The sequence below is a fragment of the Enhydra lutris genome, unplaced genomic scaffold (assembly GCF_002288905.1).
Source record: "Enhydra lutris kenyoni isolate GAN:26980312 unplaced genomic scaffold, ASM228890v2 scaffoldscaffold44, whole genome shotgun sequence".
Classification (NCBI taxonomy): Eukaryota; Metazoa; Chordata; class Mammalia; order Carnivora; family Mustelidae; genus Enhydra; species Enhydra lutris.
Genome location: NW_019154128.1, coordinates 14,917,346 through 14,936,833, shown reverse-complemented (window position 1 = coordinate 14,936,833; position 19,488 = coordinate 14,917,346). Strand labels below are relative to the sequence as shown.

The following is a 19,488-nucleotide window of genomic DNA, read 5'->3' as shown; positions in this document are numbered from 1 at the left end:
AGCACATGGCCTGCTTGCCCAAGAAAGGACTTAATGTAGCAGAGTAAAGCTCGAAAACTACAGAATCACAGGAGTCCAGAGCAGAAGAAGCAATTAAGTATTCATTCATATCAATCCGTAAGTAGTAGTTAAGTATCTGTATCCCAAAGGAAAGCAGATCTATCTCTACCTGGGAAGCCAAGGCTGGCCAAAGGACCCCACCTACCCAGAGCCCTTCCCCACAAGCCTGCCACTCCCTTCAAGTCATATCCTTAGAATCACTCACAAAAACACACACCCTTGTAGCTAAAAGGACATAAACCACCACCATTTCAGCACTTCTTCCAGGTAAAGCTTTATTTCCAAAAGGGCCTCTCAAAAAGGCACATGTGAATGCATTATTATTCAAAAACAGATGATGCCTCTATATGGATATACTTCACCTTGGAAAGCACATAACGGATCCATTTGTGAAGAGGAGGAACTGGGAGAGATTCAGAATGTAGATGTGGGGAATCCCTATTTCCTCGACCTCAGGATTCCACAAAGAGTCTCCCAACCTCTCTCCCCATAAGAGATGGATTGATTTAGCTAACTGTAAGGAGAACAAGGGCAGAACGAAAATATGAGAGACACACAACTGTGTTGAAATCCCTGTCCTGTCTCACTGCTCAGTGGCTGTGAGCTCAGTGGCTCTGCAGGCACTGCCTAAATGGGGGTCGACTCCGTGCCCTAATCACCCAGAGGGAGCCCCACCAGGCTCAGGGGGCAGGGTTAGGGGGTCTCATTTTGGTTGCTCCAGCTCTGCCATCACCAAAGCTGCCATTTTGATCTCCACCTGGGGCCTATCACCTATTTCTCAATTGGTTCCAAATTCAGAGGTGAGGAGGACTGAGACTTTCGGGGCTCTTCAATGCCAGTGATATGGTCTCCGTGGGATGCTGCTGAAAGGCACCCAGGTCAGCTGAAAGGCAGTATGGGGGTACTGGGTGTGGAGAGAGAAAGTGGAAGCCACCAATGTGACCAGGATCACAGGGTGCACACTTACAGTTTGGTCGTTCCCAGCTTCCAGCAGAGTGTCAAGGCAGCTAGCCTGGCTCATGGCCAGCTCAAAAGGCACTTTCTCAACCCAACTGATGGCAGCAGCTATGGACTGCTCTGTCACAGGAACAGCATTTTCCTGCCATTTCACAGGCCGCTGGGAAACCCTGAAAGGAATCACACGGGGTGTCACAGGGGCAGTGGGCAACCTAGCTGTCAGCCCTCAGTCTCAGAGGTGCGAGCAGCAAGCCACTTACCATCACCAGAGCTGAATGTAAGAAAACAGTTCCTGGCCCTCTGAAAGTTACCAATACATCTGGCAAGCTATTTAAGAGTGGTCTCCAAAGCATCCTTACCTTCCATGAGCTGTACTGACTGGGAAAGACAATGAGTACAGGAGAATTAAACAATCTCAAAAGTGTAAACATTAACGGCCACCAATAAAATTACTGAGGGAATGATTTTCATAAACAGGCAGGTTTATATACAACTATCTTCCATTAAGAGTAAATTTATAAGGATTCACACCATTAAGATTTGTAAATCAGCAGCAATTTTATTACTCTAAAATTTTATTTCTAATCTTTTAAGACACTGTTTTCATTGTTCCGAATTCCCATCAGTTACCCCTTCCAGATCAAAAACAGTATTGAGGGGCACCTGGGTGGCTCAGTGGGTTAAAGCCTCTGCTTTCGGCTCAGGTCATGATCCCAGGGTCCTGGGATCGAGCCCCGCATCGGGCTCTCTGCTCAGCAGGGAACCTGCTTCCCTTCCTCTCTCTGCCTGCCTCTCTGCCTACTTGTGATCTCTGTCAAATAAATAAATAAAATCTTTAAAAAAAACAAAAAAACAAAACAGTATTGGGTTTGGCCAAACTTTAGTTTTTAAAGTTGTTTGGTTTTTTTTTTAAGATTTTATTTATTTATTTGTCAGAGAGAGAGGAACGAGAGTGAGCACAGGCAGACAGAGTGGCAGGCAGAGGCAGAGGGAGAAGCAGGCTCCCTGCCAAGCAAGGAGCCCGATGTGGGACTCAATCCCAGGATACCGGGATCATGACCCGAGCTGAAGGCAGCTGCTTAACCAACTGAGCCACCCAGGCATCCCCAAACTTTAGTTTTTAAATCCTGGGAATGTTTGATCAAACCATGTAGTTGGGACTTAGAAATCAGTGATGGAATCCCCCCAAGAAAGAAGAGTCATTTGAATCTATTTATCTCTGTGTTTATAGTTGAACAAATTATATAAGCAACATATGCATACATAATTATAAGAATTATATGGATCATGGACTAATGAACCAGCCTGAGCTGTCCCTCATAAACCACCCTGAGACAGAGGCTGCCTCACACCTGTGTCACCTCTATGTGGCCCCTCTGGGTAGAAATCTGGCGGAGTGGCCTAAATGCTACAGCATAGATTTCCAAGAAAGCTAAAGCATTGCAGACTTAAGACTTGATTCCTTCAGTAATAGATCTGCAACAGAAATAGAAATCTGGGCCAGAACACAATTAGGCAACATCCCCAAAGATGTCATCTGTTTAGCTGAAAATATTTTCTTCAAAAGAAAAACTCAAGTAGGCAGATGTCCCCTTCATCCAGATTTTTCCTGTCAGGGAGGTTCGGCCACTGTTCCATGTGAAAAGTTGGCCTTAGAGCCTAAATTCTCTTGAATCCAAGAATCCACAGTAACTGACTGTGAAGACTCTGAAATAGGGGAAATTCTATAAAGCCGGCCACCTGCTGTTCTATTAAGGGGGTCAACTTACAGGGAATCACAAGAAAAACAGAGATATCTGTGATAAGGCTGAATTCATTATTCAGGCTAAAATCTAAAAAGACCAAAGAGATTTCTGTGGTCTTAAGTATACATCCAGTGTAATTCCTATTCTCATATTTTGATCTTGCCATGCACTGAAGAAAAGTATGTTTCTAAATCTCTTCCAATTTGAAAACTAAGCAAAGCAGATACAAGTTTTCACTGTGGATCTTCTGCTGGAATTATACATTCTAGGAAATGACAAGATAATACCTCCTCCCTCCCCAAGGATGTGTTACTTAGCTTCAAACACATGAAAACTCCTTACGAAGTTTCACTGACATATCCCCTTCCAGTGGGAACTCACCGTATGATATTAAACTTGGCTATGTGAGCCACCTGCTCCTGGAGGACCATTGTTAAAGCATCTTGGCACAGATTAAGCTCCTCCTCCAGCATGCCGCCCAGATCCAGCACTATGGTGATGCACTGTTCCAAGATGACGCCAAAAATCTGCCGGCTTCTGCTGGTGAGCCAGTCCATCCGCTGCTTGTAACTCTCCACAGCTTGTGTTAAATGTTCCACAAACTGATAGATCAGTTCTGATTTAGCTGTCAACTTAATGAAAATCAAAGCAGAAAAAAAGAAAAAAAAAAAAGAAACAGGAACAAAAACACACCAACATACGTCATCTGAACTATCATGCAGCCAGGAACAACCGGGCCCACTGACTCATGGCCTCTGCCATCAAGAACTGAGCATTAATAACAATGTTGTAGATGATCGTCTAAACCCCACATAATCCATGAGGAATTGTTCCAATCTTTCAACTAAGAAACCCTTTGGATGATTCCCCACAGAAGAAATGATGATGATGTGATCTATTCAAAATATAGTAATCTTAAAGAAAAAAAAAGGTCTTTCTAAATAATATTTTATCTTTATAATTATAGAATTATCTTCACCAGCAAATGTCCAGGGGACATTTTAAGGAATTAGGTAGAAGAAAAGAACTTCCAAGGAATTAGGCAGAAGAAAAGAGAGATCAGCAAAGGCAGATGGGGGAAAAAATAAAGTCTCACTAAAGTTTTCCTAAGGACAGCATGCCAAAAATATTTCTGAAAATGCTTCTAGACATGCCAGCACATCTTCCTGGCTTCCTCTAAGGGATGCCACCCCCATGACTCACCCTCCTGCTCCCAACCTGTGCCCTGTATCCTCTTGTCTCTCAGGCCAAGCTCCCCCGGACCTGGATCACTTCAGCACTCACAGCTGCCACCAGTACCTCTAGAGGCTGCCACTGAAAGGTGACAGAGGCTTGCAGGCAGTTTCTCATATACACAAATAAACCATCAGTCACACAGATCTAGCACAACTGTGCAGGGAGTAGGGAGGCAGGAGATATAGAAAAGGAATAAGAAAAAAAATGTGCCCTCTTCTGTGAAGAATCGAAGTTTGGAAGATCTGGTACTTATTTCTTACTTTAGCAACCCTCAGAATACCCCCCTAAATACCTAAACTGTTAAGGAAACTGTGTTTTCTGAACACACCACGTAACTCCACATTTTCATGCCTTGGTTCGGGCCATTCCCTCTGCCTTAAACTGCTTTCCTTCTCTATCCCCTGCCTCCCTTCAGCTTATTCCTCAAGCTCCGGCACCACCTCCTGTTGCTTGTCATGGCTGCTAAAGGCAAAATTTCTAAATCTCTTGCCAGTATCCACAGCACTTATTAAACTTTCTACAACAGTACAGAAACAAGTGTGGGACCAAGTCACAGGGGCTGTGGAGGTGGTCAGACAGCAAAGATGGGTGTTTTCAATAGTTCTGTACTGATTTCCACGTAGTTCAGGTAAAAAATATATACAGCACACCAAACTCAAGATTCTATAGATATTATTGCTTAGAACCAGGCTAGGTTCAAAAAGTAATTCAAACTTTTTTTTTTTAAGATTTGAATTTTTAAGTCATTTCTATACCCAACGTAGGGCTTGAACTTAGAATCCTGAGATGACGAGTCACATGTTCTACCAACTGACCCAACCAGGTACCCCTGAACTTTTTAAACATTAAGAAATAACAGAGGCACCTGGGTGGCTCAGTCATTAAATGTCTGCCTTCGGCTCAGGTCATGATCCCAGGGTCTTGGAATTGAGCCCTGCATCAGGCTCCCAGCTCAGTGGGAAGCCTGCTTCTCCCTCTCACACTCCCCCTGCTTGTGTTCCCTCTCTCGCTGTGTCTTTCTCTCTGTCAAATAAATAAATAAAATCTTAAAAAAAAAGGGGCGCCTAGGTGGCTCAGTGGGTTAAGCCTCCGCCTTCGGCTCAGGTCATGATCCCAGGGTCCTGGGATCGAGCCCCACATTGGGCTCTCTGCCCAGCAGGGAGCCTGCTTCTCCCTCTCTGCCTGCCTCTCTGCCTACTTCTGCCTACTTGTGATTTCTCTCTCTGTCAAATAAATAAATAAATCTTAAAAAAAAAAAAAGAAGAAGAAGAAGTAACAGTCCAGGAGGTACACAGACGTGCACTGACATGAAGAAATATCCATAAAGTGACGTGATGGGACAAGCGTCTCTGTGAGCTGCCTGTGGTGGGCCAGGGTGTGCACAAGGCCGGACACGTTACGGGGGTACATAAGTCACATGTTGCATTGCTGGAATGCAGGACTCCAGGAATAGGTGCCTTTTGCTCTGTCCACGACTACCTGCAAAAGTGGCCCTCTATTCCCAGTACATTTGTCAGGTCAGCAGCTGCCCTTGCCTGTCTGCTAACCTCAGTCACACTACTCTTTCTTCCTTATTTTCAAGGCAAAACAAAGTACTGATATGCAAAGGTTTTTACTTTCTGGTCAACAGCTTCATGCACTCATCTAACAGGTCAAGTGCTTCCCTTCCCAGGTCCTAAGCTGTAACTTTCAGCACTCTCATGCTGTCACAAGAAAGCCTCCAGCCAGCCCTCCAGCCAAGACAGGAAACAACATGTGTTGGAGGGGATGTGGAGAAAGGGGAACCCTCTTGCACTGTTGGTGGGAATGCAAGTTGGTGCAGCCACTTTGGAGAACAGTGTGGAGATTCCTCAAGAAATTAAAAATAGAGCTTCCCTAGGACCCTGCAATTGCACTACTGGGTATTTACCCCAAAGATACAGATGTAGTGAAAAGAAGGGCCATCTGTACCCCAATGTTTATAGCAGCAATGGCCACGGTCGCCAAACTGTGGAAAGAACCAAGATGCTCTTCAACGGACGAATGGATAAGGAAGATGTGTTCCATATACACTATGGAGTATTATGCCTCCATCAGAAAGGATGAATACCCAACTTTTGTAGCAACATGGACGGGACTGGAAGAGATTATGCTGAGTGAAAGAAGTCAAGCAGAGAGAGTCAACTATCATATGGTTTCACTGATTTGTGGAGCATAACAAATAGCATGGAGGACAAGGAGAGATGGAAAGGAGAAGGAAGTTGAGGGAAATTGGAAGGGGAGGTGAACCATGAGAGACTATGGACTCTGAAAAACAATCTGAGGGTTTTGAAGGTGCAGGGGGTGGGAGGTTGGGGGAACCAGGTGGTGGGTATTGGAGAGGGCACAGATTGCATGGAGCACTGGGTGTGGTGCAAAAACAATGAATACTGTTACACTGAAAATAAATTTTAAAAAATGAAAAAAAAAAAAAAAAGAAAGCCTCCAGCCCTGCTAAGGCCTTGCTCCACTGCATCGATAGGAAGCAGTGTGTGCCTCTCCACATAGACCATTCCCAGACCTAGAAGCATGTCATAGGGCCTGTCCATCAAAAGAACTGTGACTTACGTTGTATACCCTGCCATCTTCTGGTCTGTAGAACTGTGGAAACAGGCCATCAGCATATCGGGAAGCCACAGGTCTCCCCAGAGAAGTCACATAATCTGCATTTTTATAAAGAAAAGTAGTCAAAATGATACGTCATCAACATTTCTTATTTTTATTTCATAATTTTCTTCTCTGATACCATTTGAATTATATCTCCAGTGACAGCAAAAATCCATGATACTTGGTATTCTGTCCTAAATAATGAAATGTTTCTAGGTGTTATGATATAAACTATTTATGAAATGCATAATCCTTTAATGCATGAATGCATGGGGAGGAAAAACAAGGTTTGTTTCTTGGTCTTCCGGTTCTTTTGTCCATGATGATTAAGGCAAAGGTCAAAAAGGCAATACACAGTCTAAGCCTTAACAAATTAATAATTACATTAAATGTAAATGGCCTGAGTACAAGAATAAAAAGATCGTGATTGGCTTTCTCTGACTTATTTCACTTAACATTATACTCTCTAGTTCCATCATTGCAAATGGCAAGATTTCATTCTTTTTTATGGCTGAATGCCATACGATTTCACTCATATGAAGAATTTAAAAAACAAACGAGCAAAAAAAATCGAGGGGGGGGGGAGGAAAGACTCTTAACCATAGAGAACAAACTGGTGATTATCAGAGGGTAGGTGGGTAGGGGAATGGGTGAAACAGGTGATGGGGATTAAGGAGTGAACTTGTCACGATGAACACCAGGTGATGTAAGGAATTGTCAAATCACTATATTGTACACCTAAAACTAATACAACACTGTACTGGAATTAAAATTAAAACTCAATAAATAAATTTAGAAAGACAGAAAAAACTAGTGATTTGCAAAGAGGATTTAAAATAATGACCCATGGCGCCTGGGTGGCTCAGGTGGTTGAGTGACTGCCTTTGGCTCAGATCATGATCCTAGAGTTCCAGGATCGAATCCCACATCAGGCTCCCTGCCCAGCAGGGAGTCTACTTCTCCCTCTCACCCTCCTCCCTCTCATGCTCTCTCTCTCTCTCAAATAAATAAATAAAATCTTTTTAAAATAAATAAATATTGACCCAACAATAGGGTACTTCAAGAAACTTGTCTCAAACATGAAGACATATATAAGCTAAAAGCATAAGAATGAAAAAAGATGTCATTTAAGTATGAAATAAAATGAAAGCAGATTGACTATATTAATATCAGAAAAGTAAACTAAAGAGCAAAGAATATTACTAGGGACAGAGCAGAACATTATATAAATTCAAGTGTCAACCCACCAGGAAGACATAGCAATCCTAAAAGTGTATCACCAAACAAAAGATTGCAAATATCTTAAGCAAAAACTGATGGGACTGAAAGGAAAAAAAACAAGCGCACAATTATAATTGGAGATTTCAATACTGCTCTCTCAACAGCTGACAGAATAGCTAGACAAAAAATCATCAAGGATACTCAACAACACCATCAACAAACAAGATTTAATTGACATTTATAGAAAAATATACACAACAACAGAAGAATACACATTCTTTTACAAGCACAGAATATATACCAAGACCAATCATATCCATGGCTATTAAAAAAAAAAATTTAAAAGAACTAAAACCAAACAGAGTATGTTCTCTCCACAACGAAAACAAACTACAAATCAGTAACAAAAAGATAACAAGAAAATGTCTAAATTCTTGGAGACTAAATAACATGCTTCTGAAAAATCCATGGGTCAAAGAGGAAGTACCACAGAAATTTTAAAAAATACTTTAAACTGAATGAAAAAGATAATACAGCCTATAAAAAATGTGAAGAACACAGTTTAAGCACTGCCAAGAGGGAAATTTATAGCACTAAATGCTTATATAAGAAGAAATGAAAAGTCTCAAATCAATAATCTAAGTTCCCATATGAAAAAAGTAAAAAAATAGCAAAACAAATCCAAAGCAGAAGGAAATATATGATAAACACCAAAGCAGAAATCAGGAAAACTGAACACAGAAAAGCAATAAAGAAAACCGATTAAATAAAAAGCTGGTATGTTAATAAGATTAATAAAATTGACAAAAGAAAAGAAGACATGAGTTACTGGTATCAGGAATAAAACAGAAAAAAAAAAAAGATCTCTCAGACATCAAAAGAATAATGGAATACTATAATGAACTCCACACACATATAGTAGACAACTTAGATGAAATGAATGAATTCCACAAAAAAAACACAAACTACCACAACATTCTTAATATGAAATAGAGCATACCTAATAAGGAAATGAATTTATAATTAAAAACTTCTCAAACAGAAATCCCCAGGCATAGAGAAGTTCTCTGGAGAACTCTACTAAACATATAAGAAATAATTAAAATTCTACATAGCATTTTCCAGAAAACAGAAGACAAGGGAACATTTCCCAACTCGTTCTATGAAGCCAATATTACCCTGATACCAAACCAGACTAAGGCAGTATTTAAAAAAAGAGAAAACTAATATCCTTCATGATTACATATGCAAAAATGATTAGCTATATTGGCTCAATATCCAAAAACCAATCGATATAATCAACCAAATTAAAAGGCTAGGGAAGAAAAAAATCACATGATCCTTTCAACTGACACAGAAAAATTCAATACCAATTCATGGTAAAAATTCTCAGCATATTAGGAATATGAGAGACCTTCCTCAACTTGATTTTTTTAATTCTATAAAAAACTTACAGCTAATATTATACTTAGTGGTAAGAGATTGAAAGTTTCCCCAAAGATCTGATATGGGGTAAAGATGTCCACTCTCACTACAGCTGTTCAACATAGTACTGAAAGTTCTAGCCAGCACATGGTAAGACAAAGAAATACAAGGCATACAGATCACAAAGGAAGAATGAAAACTTTCCCTATCTGGAGAAGACATGATGGTCTACTAGAAATCCCAAGAAATCAAGAACAACAAAAAATTCTTAGAACAAGTAAATGAGCTCAATAAGGTCAGAGGATAGAAGCTCAACCTAAAAAAATTAGCCATATTTCTATATACTAGCAATGAACATGTGGAAACCGAAATTAAAAACAAAAGCATTAAGCAATTGCTTAGAAAAACAAAATACAAAACATGTGCAAGACTTGTATATTGAAAATTACAACAGCAGATAAATCAGAGATGTAAATAGATGGAAAGTATTCAATATTTATGGATGGAAGGCTCAACATAGTAAATATGTCAATTCTACTTAAATTGATATACAGGTTTAATGCAATTTCAATCAAAATCCCAGCAATATTTTTGTAGACACAGACATGGTTATTCTAAAATTTATATGAAAAGACGAAGAAACTATACCTAAAACAATTTTTTAAAAATATATATATATTTATTTATTTATTTGACAGAGAGAGATCACAAGTAGGCAGAGAGGCAGGCAGAGAGAGAGAGGAGGAGGAAGGAGGCTTCCTGTGGAGCAGAGACCCCAATGCGGGACTTGATCCCAGGACCCTGAGATCATGACCTGAGCCAAAGGTAGAGGCCTAACCCACTGAGCCACTCAGGCGCCCCATACCTAAAACAATTTTGAAAAAGATTAAAGTAGAGTAATCAGTCTGCCTATTTCAAGACATTACACAGTTACAGTAATCTAGACTATATGGTATTAGTAGAAACAGACACACACAGAAATAAAACAAAATAGAGAACCCAGAAATAGCCCCATACAAGTACAACCACCTAATTTTTAACAAAGATGCAAAAGCAATTCAAAACAAGGACAGTCTTTTATTATTTCATTTTTTAATTTTCATACAGCTGACATACAATGTTACATTTGTTTCAGGTACACAACATAGTGACTCAACTTCTCAAAACAATATATGCTCCCTGTAAGTGTAGCTATGTCACTAGACAACATGTCACTATACAACGCTACTTCAATATCATTGGCTATATTCCCTTTGCTATGCTTTTTACTCCTCTGACTTATTCATTCCATAACTGGAATCCTATGTCCTCCACTCCACCCCAACTCTGGCAACCAACATAGGTCCCCTGCATAGGTCTGACTCTGCTTTTTGTTTGCTTTCTCATTTGTTTTGTTTTTTAGATTCCACATGAATAAAATCACATAGTATTTATCCTTCTCAGTCTGATTTATCTTACTTATCATAACACCTTCTAGGTCTATCCTTATTGTTGCAAATGGTAAGATCTCATCCTTTTTATGGAGCCATAATAGTCCATTGTATGTATATACCACATCTTCCTAATCCATTAGTCTAACTACGGACACTTAGGTTGCTTCTATATCTTGGCTATTATAAATAATGCTGTAATAAACATAGGCATGAAAATCTTTTCAAGTTGGTGTTCTCCTTTTCTTTGAGTAAATACCCCATAGTGGAATTACTGGATCATATGGTTATTTCTATTTTAATTTTTTGAGGAACCTCTACACTATTTTCCACAGTGGCTGCACCAGTTTACATTCCCACCAAGGATTCCTTTTTCTGTACATCTTCACCAATACTTATTATTTCTTGTATTTTTTATTTTTAGCCATCCTGACAGGTATGAGGTGATATCTCATTTAGTTTTTTGATTTGCATTTCCCTGACAGTAAGTGATGTTAAGCAACTTTTCATGGGTCTGTTAGCCATCTGGATGTCCTCTTTGGGAAAATGTCTGGGGGAGGGGTTTGGCCAATCCAAGGGGAGGGTGAGGGAAGTGATATTTATTGACTGTTGTCTGTGTATTATTATTTCCATTGGCCTTATAACGTTAGATGACGGCACGTTTTAGAAGAGGAAAAAGCGATAAATATTTGCTGAGCTCCGCGGGTTCACAAGGTGTTGAAGTGTTTTGAGCCAACTCGCTTGACCACTCTTGACCGCAGCCTCAAGCCCCAGATCCCTCCCTCTCCATCCTTCCCGGTGGCATGGTAATCTCAACAAAGGGCCTGAACGCCAGGCGGCTTCTCGTAGGGGCTGCTGCGGAAATGGCAGGCTTGGGGAGTTTGGTCCCGCCGCCTTGGATTCGAGACCTGGTCCTGGGGTCAGATGCACTCTCAAGTTCACAGGCGGGGCAGTTGCTCTAGGTGTTACAGGAGGCCGAGGCTCCGGGCCCGTCCCACGCCTCTGACCCCTCGGACGTCGCAGCGGCGCCCCTTGTGTCTGACGGGACCCACAGTGTCTGGTGCCTAGTGACGTGGGAGGCCCTGAACGCCTCGGACTGGGAGGAGAAAGAGTTCGGCTTCCGAGGGACAGAAGGCCGGCTGCTGCTGCTGCAGGACTGTGGGGTCCGCGTCCAAGTCGCCGAAGGTGGCGCACCCGCAGAGTTCTACCTCCAGGTGGATCGCTTCAGCCTGCTGCCTGCAGACCAGCGCCGGGAACGGGTGATTGGTTGCAACCAGGACCCGCATGTGCAGAAAAAGCTCTTTGACTGTCTAGAGGAGCACCTTTCAGAGTCCATCCCCCCCCCAGTGCAGGACTTTCACTGTCCCAACTTCTGGATGAAGTGCAAGAGGACCAGGAGCATGGGGGGCGCTAGTGCATCTGGCTGAGAGCTGTCTGAAGCTGGCAGGTCCTTGCACAGCACCCCCCCTCACCCACCGAACCTCCTCCTGCCATAGGGCCACGGGAGAAGCTGTGTACACTGTCCTCAGCTCATGGCCACACATCTCTGACAATGACCAGGGAGTTCTGAGCTCTCTGCGCCCAGGCCCTGAGCTGCCTCCACCAGACTCAGGTTTGCAGAACCTATCGCTGACCCTCATTTCTCCTTCCTCGCCTACTTCCTCAGGAACTCCAGCTTTATCCAGTCACGTGTCCTCGGAGGAAAGCGGCGCCAGCATCAGCCTTCTGCCTTCCCTGCCCTTGGCTGCTTCAGACCCAGTGCAAAAGGGCAGCGCCCAGGCTGTACCAGCCATCTGTTCAGCCCCTGGCCTCTTGCCCCATGGCTCCCCACACCCTAGCCATGTTCCCAGTTCCCCACTCCTGAGCTGAACCCAACTCTGTCATCCCTTGGCTATGTCCCCCAGTCCACATCAGGCCATTGTGACTAGGGCCCAGAAACTTAGCCTGGAATTCAAGGAGCAAGGGTTGCCCCCCAAGAACTGGGAGTACTCTCCAAGGACAAAAAGCACCCCGGGAGCCCTGGAGTCCAGCCCTGTTTGGGACCCTCCAAAGCGGCATCGTGATGGTTGTGTCTTCCAATATGGGTACGAGCCACCCTGCACCTCCCTCTGTGCCCAGGTCCAAGCCACCAGGCTCCCTCCCCAGCTCGTGGCCTGGGCCCTTCTGATGGAACCACCGCCGGATTCTCAGCTAACCCAGGTGTGAGGGATCATGGAGGATATATGCACACAGATCCAGGCCTGGGATACAAAAACACTGCTCCACGCTCTGCTCCTTTGAGTTTTTTAATAAAATAATCTCATGCGGCAGGGAAAAAAAAAAAAAAAAAAAAAACTAGGTTGTTTGGGGTTTTTTTGTGTTGAGTTGCATAAGCTCTTTATATACTTCAGATATTAGGCCCTTATCAGGTATATTATTTGCAAATACCTTCTCCCATTAAGTGAATGTCTTTTTGTTGATGGTTTCCTTCACTGTGCAAAAACCTTTTGATTTTGATTTTAAATAAAGGTGCTGGAGCAACTGGATATCCACAGTCCAAAAATGAAACTTATAACGAAAGTAACTCAAACTGATCATGGGCTAAATACAAGATGTAAAACTGTAAAACTTTCAGTAAAAATATAGAAGAAAGTCTTTGAGAATTAGTAAGCTCTATATTAAGAAAAAAATCAATAAATCAAGTCAGTCACCAAAATTTAAAACTTTTGCTCTGAGAAACTCTCTTCAGAGAATGAAAAGATAAGCTAGACTAGGAAAATATATCTGCAAGCCACATGTGTGACAAAGGACTCATATCTAGAATATATAATGAGCTCTCAAAACTCAACACTGAAAAAATTTAATTAGAAAATGATCAGAAGACATGAAGAAATATTCATTTTGCTAAAGATAATATAGAGCAAATAAGCACATGAAAAGATGTTCAACAAAACTAAACAATAGGGAAACAGACAAAACCACAACAAAGTATCACTACACAACTATTAAAACAGCTAAAATTTATAAATGGTGACAATATTAAATGCTGGTGATGAAGTGGAGAAACTGTTTCTCTCTTATTATTACTGAAATGAATAATAGAGCTACCCTGGAAAAGTTTAGCAGTTTCTTAACAAGACAAAATAAAACTTAACAAAACAAAAAATAAACACACACTTACCATGTAGCAATTATATTCCTGGGCATTTATCCCAGAGAAATGAAAACTTATGGTCACACAAAAACCTGTAAACTGCTCATAGCAGATTTATTTGTAATGGCCCCAAACTGGAAACTACCCTTTAGTGGTAACTGGCTAAACAAACAGTGGTACATCCATATTCTGGAATACTACAGCAATATAAAGAAAGAAACCATTGCTAGATGCAACAACTTGGATGAACCTCAAAGAAATAATGCCAAATGAAAAAATGCCAATCTCAAAAGGTCACATACTACATGATTCCATTTATATAAACATTCTCTACATAAGAAAATCAGAGATAGAGAACAGACTTGTGATTGCTAGGAGTTAAGGATATTGGTGGGTAGGGTGTAGCACAAGGGAGATCTTTGTGATGATAAACAGTTGTACATCTTGACTGTGGTGATGATTACACAAATCTACACAAGTGGAAAATTACGCAGAATTATTTACATACAGTGAATCAATGTCAAATTCCTGAATTTGATATTATACTATAACTTTATAAGATGTAACCATCAGGAGAAACTCACTGAAGGGTACTTGGGATCTGTCTATATTATCTTTGTAACTTCCTGTAAAGCTATCATGATTTCAGGATAAAAAGTATCAACCAGGGGGTGCCTGGGTGGCTCAGTGGGTTAAGCCGCTGCCTTCGGCTCAGGTCATGATTCCAGGGTCCTGGGATCTAGTCCCCCCACTGTCGGGCTCTCTGCTCAGCAGGGAGCCTGCTTCCCTCTCACTCTCTCTCCCTGCCTCTTCACCTACTTGTCATCTCTATCAAATAAATAAAATAAAATCTTTAAAAAAAAAAAAAAAAAAGAAGTATCAACCAGTGGGTCACCTGGGTGACTCAGCTGGTTAGGTGTCTGACTCTTGATTTTGGCTCAGGTCATGCATCTCAAGGTTGTGGGATCAAGCTGGCATGGAGATCTGCACTGGGTGGAGCCTGCTTGGAATTTTCTTCTCCCTTTCCCTTTGCCCCAAGCCCTGGCACTGCACACATATGCGCATGAGCATGTACATGCACAGGCGCAGGCGCGCTCTCTCTCTCTCCAAAAAAAAAAAAGAAAAAAGAAAAAGAAAGAAGTATCAACCAATCATCCAAAAAAAAAAAAAGAAAAAGAAAAAGAAAGAAGTATCAATCATCCAAAAAAAAAAAAAAAGGGTGAAATAAAACAAAGCAATATCAGATAAACAAAAACTAAGAAAGTCCGTCATTCATAGGACATGCACAACAAGAAATGCTTAAAAGAAATTCTTTAGAAACAAACAGCAGATGGAACTGCAAGTCTTACAGGAAGGAAGAATATCATCAATAGTAAATATGTGGATTGTAAAATGCTATTTTTTCCCACTCAGTTTCTTTATAAGACAAATGACTTTTTAAAGCAGTAATTATAACATTGGCTTGTGAGATTTATGATGTATATAAAAATAAAATATATTAAAACAATAATACCAGGGACAGGAATAGGGCTAAGTGGAGTTATACTGCTGCAAGTTTCTTACATCTTACATGATGTAGTACACAGTTAACTTTTAGCAGACTGGTGACAACGATTCAATCATGAGAGCAACCACTGAAAACATAATGCAAAAAGGCATACCTAAAAAGCCTACTGAAATTTAAATGGGATGAAATGAAATGTTTAAAAATATTCAATTTACCCAAAAGAAGGCAGGAAATGAGAAACAGAGGAAAGAAAAAGACAAATAGTAAAATGGCATACCTAAATCTAACTCCATCAATTATTACATTAAATGTACAGAACCAAACACTACAATTAAAAGACAGACTATGAAAATGGATTAAAGAGGAACTTCTCAAAGAGATACTACAGATAGTTTGAAAGTAAAAGACTGAAAACATATACGCTACATGCAAATACAGCAAAAGAAAGCTGAAGGAGTTTTATCAATATCAAAGTAAATGTCAAATAACTACTATATGAGATAGAGATGCACACTGAAAAATTATTAAAATTTGTCAATTCATCAGAAAGATATGACAATCCCAAATGTGTATGTATTTAAAGTTTCAAACTACATGAATAAAACTGATAGAACTAAAGGGAGAAATGGACAAAGCCACTAGGCAAAAAAATCTCTAAAGACACTGCACATCTATAATAGAATAAAACCAACCATCTTGACTAATGAACATTTATAAATACTATCTAACAACTGCAGATTACACATTCTTTTCAAGTGTGCATGAAATGTGCACCAAGATACATGCTGGGACATAACACAAATCTCAGCACATTTCAAAAGATGAAAGTGTTACAGGCTATGTTTTCTGACATAAACAGTAGTAAATTAGGTAACAAGGATTCTTTTAAAATCCTAAAATATTTACAAATTAAACATTTCAAAAATGAATCGAGGGAAAAAGTCACAAGAGAAAAAAAATATTCTGAATTCAATAACAATGAAAGTATTACCTATCAAGATTTGGATTCAGCTAAACTAATGCTTAGAGGAATTTTAGATGTCTACATGAGAAGAGAAGAAAGGCTTAAAAATCAATTATCTAAGTTTCCACCTTAAGCTAGAAAAAGAAATGCAAATTAAACTCAAAGTAAGTTGAAGAAAATAAATAATAAAGTTCAAAGCAATTAGCAATGAAATAGAAAACAAAGAACAGGGGAAAACAAAAAAACCAACAAACCCAAAATCTGATTCTTTGAAGAGTTATGATATACCCTGAACAAGACTTATCAAGAAAGATGTGAAGAAAAAAACACAAATTATATCTGAAATGAAAGAAGGAACACCTTTAGATTCTACAGGCATTAAAAAAATGTTAAGGGAATATTACGAAACATGTTTTGTCAATGTTAGAAAACATTGATAAAATGACAAATTCCTTGAAAAACACAACTTTTCAAAATTGGCATGATGAAACAGAAGATCTCTATGCTGATTACAGAACAGAATTTCTCATCAAACTTTTCCTACAAACAAAACTCCAGGCTCAGATAAGTTTCACTGGTGTATTCCATCAAACGTTTAAAGAAGAAATAGTACCACCCATATAAAAGCACCATCAGAACATCCAGGAGTTAAAAATAGAGCTACCTTATGACCCAGCAATTGCACTATTGGGTATTTAGCCCAAAGATACAGATGTAGAGAAAAGAAGGGGCACATGCACCCCACATGCACAATAGCCAAACTGTGGAAGGAGCCAAGATGCCCTTTGACAGATGATGTGGTCCATATAAACAATGGAATACTACTCAGGCATCAGAAAGCATGAATATCTACCATTTGCATTGACATGGATGGAACTGGAGGGGATTATGCTAAGTGAAATAAGTCAAGCAGAGAAAGGCAATTATCATATGGTTTCACTCATATGTGGAACATAAGGAATAGCACAGAGGACAATCGGAGAAGGAAGGAAAAACTGAAGGAGGGGAAATCAGAGGGGGAGACAAACCATGAGAGACTGTGGACTCTGGGAAACTGAGGGTTTTAGAGGGGAGAAGGGTAGGGAGATGGGGTAAGCTGGTGATGGGTATTAAGGAGGGCACGTGTTGTAAAGAGTATTGGGTGTTATACATAAATAAGGAACCAATGAACACTACATTAAAAAAGAAGAAGAACATACAGGAGGAGGGGATACTTTCAAATCACTTTATGAGGCCAGCATAATCCTGATAATCCTGAATGCCAAAGCCTAGCAAGGGCATTAAAAGAAAATAAAATCATAGAGCAGTATCTTCCATGACCTTAGATTGAAAAATCCTTGACAAAATATAAAGAACTGCTATTTTGCCAAAGCCTAGCAAGGGCATTAAAAGAAAATAAAATCATAGAGCAGTATCTTCCATGACCTTAGATTGAAAAATCCTTGACAAAATATAAAGAACTGCTATTTTTGCTAATATTAATGACTGAATTATAGTTAATTGAAATACAAGATTAAACTGCTTTATTTCCAGGGCACCTGGGCTAAGTGAGTTAAGCCTCTGCCTTCAGCTCAGGTCATGATCTCAGGGTCCTGGGATCAAGCACCGCATTGGGCTCTCTGCTCAGCAGGGAGTCAGCTTCCCTCTCTCTCTCTGCCTGCCTCTGTCTACTTGTGATTTCTGTCAGTCAAATAGATAAATAAAATCTTTAAAAAAAAAAACTGCTTTGTTTCCTTACAAAGGAATCCCACAGACCCTGCATTTAGAAGATAGAGGGCTGTATCACCCCTTGTGGAAGGATAAATGGGAACACACAGCCTGAGCTCTGAAAAGCAAGGCCTTGCATTAAAATGGGCCCCCTTCCCCTAGGCCTTCCTTATCACCAGTCTGGAACAAAGCTGCCAAGGGAACTGGTGAAAATCTCAGAAACACAGTATTATTGGCCACTCAATAAATACGTGCTTAATTCATTAATTAATTGGCTAATCCAGAATTAGTAAAATCCAAGTAATGGCAACTGCCCTGATTGAAGGAGTGCTCCTCAAGTGGGGTATTACTGCCATGCTGGACAGGGCACTCTGGGAAGGCTCACACTTCCTAAGACATTCTGTATCCCTGGTCCCCAGGCCCTATATTTCAGGAGCAACTCAACTCAGTATGTCATCAGAAAATAAATATAAACAAAAACAAAACACACCCTCACCCATTTCCACACTCCCTGTTGGACGGCGGCGCTACTGGGAGTTCAGGACCAAATATCAAAGCAACGTGTTCAGAAAAACTAGCCTGTCACATAAGACAGCCCACAACAGTAAAATAGCACACTCTCCCTGAAACCACACATAGCTATTGTCTTAATCAACAACCTCCTAAAGGGGTTCGCACATCCCAAGAGATAAAGAAGATATCTGCTGAAATACATACAACTTCTATTTCTTTTTTATTTCATCTTTAAAAAGGACTAAGAATGAAATTAGCAATATTTAGGCAATGAAAATAAGCAATGTTTAGTAAGTGGACTGACAATCATATACCTATGTAACAAACACATATTGGGGGTCCATGCACATTTTTTATGGATAAGGATGTGAGATCAAAACAAGATCAGAGGCCTGTGGTTTGGGGGGGAACTTCAGAACTGATGCAGCCCCCTCAAAGGCTAAAGGATTGCAAGCTGGTTGGGATTCCCAACCAGCGTTGCTTTATGAGTACTTTACCTTCACAATGTGGGAATCCAATCTGTGATAGAATCTGTTTCAAGGTCAATTTGTTGCTCTTAAGCCCATGCAGTTGAAGCCATTCCTCAGATGAGATGAGACTCTGCCCGGCCAAGTCTGTTTTGGTGTTGCTTTGTCTCTCTTGCCCCTGCAGCTGCTGCTCAGAGATGGTGGAAGATGAGGCTGAGAGCTCCATCTCTGAATTAGGATCTAAGTCACAGAGACCTCCCATAAGAGCAATTGTCAAAATCAGACTTGCTGAAGACTTGGAAACAATCTGACATCAACAAAGGATAGGTTTAATATTAATTACAGCACAATCATTAAGTGGAATTCAATCTACCAGTTAAAAATGTTTAATATAGATGCTTATTTGCTGACAAAGAAGATACCCACATATATTGCTAAAATATATCTGCAAAGTTCAATATCTATCCATACATCCCCATATATACACAGAGGAAAACA

General features: G+C 40.4%; 1 protein-coding gene and 1 pseudogene across 1 annotated transcript in view; one reads left to right on the top strand and one right to left on the bottom strand.

Annotated features, from left to right (window-relative positions):
• Nucleotides 1-19,231, bottom strand: part of LOC111155902 (von Willebrand factor A domain containing 3B) — a 214,990-nt gene extending 195,759 nt beyond the window's left edge. The window contains exons 1-4 of the mRNA XM_022516368.1: nucleotides 19,021-19,231; nucleotides 6,585-6,679; nucleotides 3,144-3,394; nucleotides 1,028-1,187 (exon numbers count right to left, since the gene is read on the bottom strand). Of these exons, the coding sequence (XP_022372076.1) occupies nucleotides 1,028-1,187; nucleotides 3,144-3,394; nucleotides 6,585-6,679; nucleotides 19,021-19,216 (702 nt within the window). The 5' untranslated portion in view covers nucleotides 19,217-19,231. The remainder of the gene's footprint in view (nucleotides 1-1,027; nucleotides 1,188-3,143; nucleotides 3,395-6,584; nucleotides 6,680-19,020) is intronic.
• Nucleotides 11,563-12,904, top strand: LOC111155903 (annotated as a pseudogene).
• Nucleotides 19,232-19,488: the final 257 nt, after the last annotated feature.